The following is a 6000-nucleotide window of genomic DNA, read 5'->3' as shown; positions in this document are numbered from 1 at the left end:
CCCCGGGAGCGATTCAAACCCCGACGCTGGCGGGGGAGGGGCAGCCCGAGGGGGAGGTGGGGATGGGAGCGGATGGATACTCTGGGGTCAGCTTGGACTTCGGCCGCTCCAGTCCAGTGCTAGAGTAGGTAAGCCCCGCGGCGTTGAGGGACGCGCGCCTCCAGGCCCAGTGGAGTTAGGTGACGTCACCTCCAGGAGGACTCGCTTTTTCATTAATGAAACCGGCCAGCGCGGGCGCATGCGCGGCAGGCCCCTTCCCTCTCGCTTCCCCCTCCCCTTTCCCAGCCGCGCTCTCAATCTCTAGCTCGCTCGCTCTCCCTCTCCGGGCCGTGGAAAGGATCCCACTTCCGGTGGGGTGTCATGGCGGCGTCTCGGACTGTGATGGCTGAGGGGAGACGGCGCTAGTGGGGAGACCGACCAAGAGGCCCCCTCCCCTCCCCGGGTCCCCCTCCCCCTGCCCCCCTCCCCCCTGCCTCCTTGCCAACGCCCCCTTCCCCTCTCCCCCTTCCGGCTCGGCTCAGAGCCCCCATCCCCACCCCCGTGGGAACGTTCGGAGCCTGCACTCCTCAGACCCTCTCCTCGCCTCTTCCCTCACCTCAGCCCCAGCTCCCCGCCCTCTTCCCGGCCCTGGGCGCCGGCCGACCCGTCCCTCCGCCGCCCCCCGGCCGCGGGGAGGACATGGCCGCGCACAGGCCGGTGGAATGGGTCCAGGCCGTGGTCAGCCGCTTCGACGAGCAGGTAACGGGCCCATGGCGAGCGGGAGGTGGGAGCGGAGTGGGGGTGGGGCCGAAGTGGGTGAGGGGAGGAAGGAGCGGCCGCCTCCCCCGCGGCTGCCTCGGGCTCTGGAGGAAAGGAAAAGAAGGGAAGGGGGACAAGTGGGGATGGCCAAGGGGGGAGGTACGGGGAAGGAGGGGACCTCAGGGAGCTGGGGCTCCTCTTCCCTCCTAAATCGGGAGGTGGGGCCTGTTCCCTGTCCAGCCCTCCAACTCCTCATCCCCTTTATCCCAGCCCTTCCGCTTGGTAATGGGGGTGAGTGACCTGGGGGCGCTTTCTAGGGCGCTCCATTTGGATTTAATCATTTCCCCTCTTGCCTCTTTTTTTCTTCTTGAGCGAAGGTGGGTAATATTTAGGGGTCCCTCGTCCTCTTCCCACCGGGGTAACTTAAGGAACCCAAAGGCCTGTCTTGTCTACCCCCTGTAGGAGAACGATAACATCCCGCCCCTCCCCCAGGTTCTGTGGCTTCCTCTCTTGGAGGGGGAAGAGTAGAAGAAAGCAGGGAAAGCACAGGTTTCTTACTTTCTGCTCCATGGTTTCAGTCCGCCCCAGAGCTCCAAGTGCACACACACTGTGCATCTTTTTAATATCCCATATGGGCGTCCCCCCATAACCCAATTATACGAGATTGCCTTTAACATTGCTGTTTGCACTGGAAACCGTAGTTCTGAAAGATTTCCCCTCATTTTCGTTCTTTGGCAAGCCCCCTTCCCCTTTTCTTGCCAGCGGTCTGAGATGTGAATATTGCTTTCTCGAATGAGGATCTTGGCGAGTAAGGGGAGAAGGGTGAAAGGAAAGTGGAAAACTGCCTGTGAGCCCCTGACAACATCGAGCAAAGACAGCTGGGATGTGGTCCTAGATCCTATAATTTTGCTAATGTTTTTGACTCTTGTCTCTTGGTTGACAAGAGAACTTTCACTGAGAATGTTTAGGATGTGGGAAGAAAGTTTTAAAACTTAGGGAGGCGACTTTTTAATTCCCTGACTTTCAAACACTAAATTCTGGAGTTGATCAGAATGAATCCACACCTAGCCTTTTGTCAGTGAGAATTCGTTTGACTTTGTGCTGCTATAGGTAGTTGGGGTTGGTTTTAAAAGGGATGCTTTTTGCAGCTACGGTTCTATAGTGGGTTTCTGAAATGAAGGAATTGTTTAGGATTGAGTCAAACTATTTTGTTTTCTGGATATAATCATAAAACATTATAGGAGCTGAGTGGTGGGGGGAAGGGCTCCATAAACATTGATCCATAAACATTTCCTTTCAGAACTGTCTTTCTGACCCACCTAACAGATATCAGGGAGTAGGCAGAGGAATAAGCTACACAGATGAAGTAGAATTTCGAAGCTAATAGAGACTTGAAAGAGTTGTTTCATTCATCCTGTTTCCAGATCAAAAGGCATCTAAACCAACTAACTGTACTATTAATCTGATGAAGTAAAATGTTAACTTTGTAAAATAGACTGCATTGTTGATACAGCATTAGATTTAAAACTTGATAAAAAAATACTTTCTGTCCATAATTTGAAAAAGGATTTAAAAGGTACATAGAAGAACCCCAAAGCTGCATCTTGTGGACAGTATAATCTTAAAAAAAAAAAAAATTAATTAATTTTACAGTAGAATGCTGGACAGAATAATCTGAATGCAGGAATTTAAAGAATTCACATCACAGCTGTTCCCAATTTTTAAAAATTAAAAAAATTCCACTTTAAAAATAAATTCTTCACTTCTTAGCTGTTAATAGGCTTATTTACCATGTAAGAAAGAGATAGTTCTCTAAATTTTAAGAGAGAGATGATTTTTATTATGTGCCCAGTAATGCAACATTTTCTTTCTGCACCTAATATTAAAAGACCTTAGGCTTTTTGTGTTTGCTTTGTTATGTGCATTGTGGCGTCTCACTACCATCTGTTAAAAGTTAAGGAAATAAGTTTTTAAAACACCATTTTTCTGTATTATGTTGTAATTAGGAGAGAGATATATAAGACATTATTTCGCACATTTTTTTCTTTCAAAGTTAAAGCCCACTGACTTTGAGATGCAAAAATAGAGCTGTTTTCAATATTTAACATAAGGGACTTATGCATGCTTATTAATTATAGAAGTAATAAATGTTTAATTCAAATTAAAGTTCATCTTAAGTTTGGAGATATGTGTAGTGAGAAACCGAGGCACTGAGTGGTTGAGTGACTTAATAATGAGAACTTCGTTATGAAAAGTATTGAATGTTGGTCAATCGGGAATACTTTTTTCTCACTATTCCATAGAATTTGTTTTACTAATCCATATGTATAGTTAGAAGAGTTTACATTTTTCATTGAGGGTTGGGAAAAGCCCTGTCTGTATATACTGAGAGATATTTGTATAAGAATCTTAATTATTTTGACTAAAACTTTTTGGATTTTTCATATATTGTTTGTACTTGTTTCACTGGCTCCAGGGGGAGTCAAAGTTTTCCTTTTTTATTATAGCCAAGACATGTGTATGTTGAACCACTTTAGTCTCCAGGGAGCATGAGCATATCTAAAGGTGGCAGCTCTGTTTATGCGAATTGCTGTTTTGATTGTGCTTCTAATATTTGTTGTAAATGAAGCAGAAGTACATTACTAACCACTGCTGATTATAGACATGTTGAATTTTTTTTGGTACTAGTGTGCTTAACTACTGAGGTGATGCATCCCCGGTGCCCCCCACCCCTCAATTTTTTTTTTTTTTAATGTTTTTTATTTTGAGACAGGGTCTCACTAAGTTGCTGAGCGTGGCTTTGAATTCACTACCCTCCTGCCTCAGCCTCCCAAGTCTCTGGGATTACAGGCATGTGCCACCATGCCCAGCACAGACAAGTTGAATTTTGATGAGTATTGTTCAGCAACTTGGTGCAGTACCAGTTAAAAGAAATGGTAGTGTTCCATCTTGACTTTTTATGAAAATTATTTGTTCATCTTGACATTTGAGCTCAAATCCTTGTTTCCAAACGATAAAGAAAATTTCTTTTATTTTTTTAAAAATATTTATTTTTTAGGTGTAGATGGACACAACACAATGCCTTTATTTTTATGTGGTGCTGAGGACCGAACCCAGGTCCCGCCCGTGCTAGGTGAGCGCTCTACTCCTGAGCCACAATTCCAACCCCAATAAAGAAAATTTCTGCAACCTGATGATATTGCATCTAGACCTAATATTTATTTATGGCCTAAGTTGAATAAGTGTTAATAGTTTTAAGAGGGATTGCCTCCTTGATTAGGGACATGGCAGTTGCAAAAGTGGACAGCCAGAAAGCTGAATTTATAAGTTACATCTTCAGTTTCCTTAACCTGCCTTTATGGCGCCAAATAAGTTTCCAAATTGAAACTAGAGAATTTTAAGCGTGTAGCTTTAAGGTGTGGGCTCTTTAGTCCAGTTTCTTAATAAATTAGAACCTTCTTGTGTGCCTGACCTTGCTGTATGTGCCCCACCTATCTCTCTGAAAGGGAGTAAGGGAAAAATATGGCTACTTGAAGTTTAAAAAAAAAAAAATTGAGGCCAGGCTGGGTGGTGTATGTCTGTAATCCCAGAAGCTTGGGAGACTGATGAGACAGGAGAATCATGAGTTCAAAGCCAGCCTCAGTAAGTTTGAGGCACTAAACAACTCATTGAGACCCTGTCTCTAAATAAAATACAAAATAGGGCTGGGGATGTGGCTCAGTGGTTGAGTACCTCTGAGTTCAATCCCTGGTACCAAAAAAAAAAAAAAAAAAAAAAAACAAAAAACAAAAATTGAGGGCTGGGAATATAGCTCAGTTGGTAGAGTACTTGCCTCGTATGCACAGGCCCAGCGCCACAAAATAAAATATAAAGAAGTAAAAAAAAAAAAATTGAAAATAGTCATCTTAATGATCTGTTGCAAATATGTTCATTTAAAGCACCATTTCCCATACCTAGTCAAGTGAAATAGTATAAAAAAAAAATAAAAAATTTAAGGAACATGTTACACAATAAACTTTTATTTTAAAATTTATAATAGCTTAGTGGTTTTTCTTACACATTGAGTGAATGCTAATCAGAATGCCCTTGGAATGTGTGGGTAAAATTTACAGCATAAAATGATTGGCAAGTGTCTTTGATGTTACAAACCTCATGCTAATTGGTCGGATAAATAGATTTGTAAAAGTTTGAAGTTATTTTGGATTTTCAAAAAATCTACCCTCTTTAAATACTGGTCTATAATTTTTGTTAGACCTGATAATAAATTGAAAATGAATATTTTTTGATGGTGAGGGATATTTTATGGGTGAGAAATAATTTTTTTGTGGATGAGAAATAATTTATTTTTTATTTTAGAACTTATCCTTTTAAGTACTTTCTTCCAGCTGTTCCACAATTAGTTCTTTATACTCCCCTCAGCATCCCACCTAACCTAGGATTTGACTTAGTCTTTCTTTATGTGACTTCTTCTTTTTCACCTTCAAACTTACTTAAATTTCCTTTCTCTTGGAAATCAAACATTTACTTGGTCCTGCAGATTTCTCTGTGAACCAATCCTTTTTTTCCTTTTGTTGCATTATATCATGCTATCTCTACTGTTTATCTACCCTTTTTATAACTCTGATAACTAGTTTCTGCCTCTTTTTAACTTCTGGATTGCTACTTTCTTTTTGATACCAGGGATTTGCTGCTTTTTTTGAAAGTGATTCCTTCTAGAAAACACAGTGGTTTTCCTGGGCACGGTGGCCCATATCTGTAATCCTGACTACTTAGGAGGCTGAGGTAGAATGGCAAGTTTGAGGCTATCCTGGGCAACTTAGGGAGATCCTGTCTCTTTAAAAAAAAAATAAAACAAAACATAAAAAAACTGGGAATGTAGGTTAGTGCTATCACTAACCTTGGGTTTGATTCCCAATACTAGAAGGTCAATCTTTTAAAATATTAAAAATATTAATTAAATATTTTAAAATATTAAAAAATAACTTTAATATTTTAACAGCATCTCTCTGTGACACAACAGTGTATTGGGAGCTGACCCCACTTAATTTGCCAAACTATATCTCTTACCTCAGCATGCACCTACTTTCTCAGGCAGGTTGGATTATTCTCTTCGTATATATCATACTTACTTCATCTTTTCTTTGTGTATGTACGTGATGCTTTAATACTGCTTTTCCAATTCCTGTAAGTGTCCTGTAAAACTTCATTTCCCCCCCCCCAACTCCTTTTATTTATGTATAAATTTTTTTTGAGTTGTAGATG

The 6000-nt window shown here is 41.9% G+C and overlaps 1 protein-coding gene across 5 annotated transcripts in view; it reads left to right on the top strand.

Moving 5' to 3' along the window:
* The first annotated feature begins 303 nt into the window (after nt 1–303).
* The window catches only part of Nf1 (neurofibromin 1), a 252748-nt gene continuing 247051 nt past the window's right edge, over nt 304–6000 (top strand). For 4 of the 5 annotated variants that reach the window (XM_027923915.2, XM_071603262.1, XM_071603261.1 and 1 more), the window contains exon 1: nt 310–738. In XM_027923915.2, coding sequence (XP_027779716.1) covers nt 679–738 — 60 coding nt within the window. In that variant the 5' untranslated portion in view covers nt 310–678. Of the gene's footprint in view, nt 739–6000 lie in introns of all 5 variants that reach the window. The other variant, XM_071603263.1, reaches the window with a different exon arrangement.

The sequence above is a fragment of the Marmota flaviventris genome, chromosome 17, assembly GCF_047511675.1.
Source record: "Marmota flaviventris isolate mMarFla1 chromosome 17, mMarFla1.hap1, whole genome shotgun sequence".
In the NCBI taxonomy this organism is placed as follows: Eukaryota; Metazoa; Chordata; class Mammalia; order Rodentia; family Sciuridae; genus Marmota; species Marmota flaviventris.
This window is presented reverse-complemented; position numbering and strand designations above follow the sequence as displayed.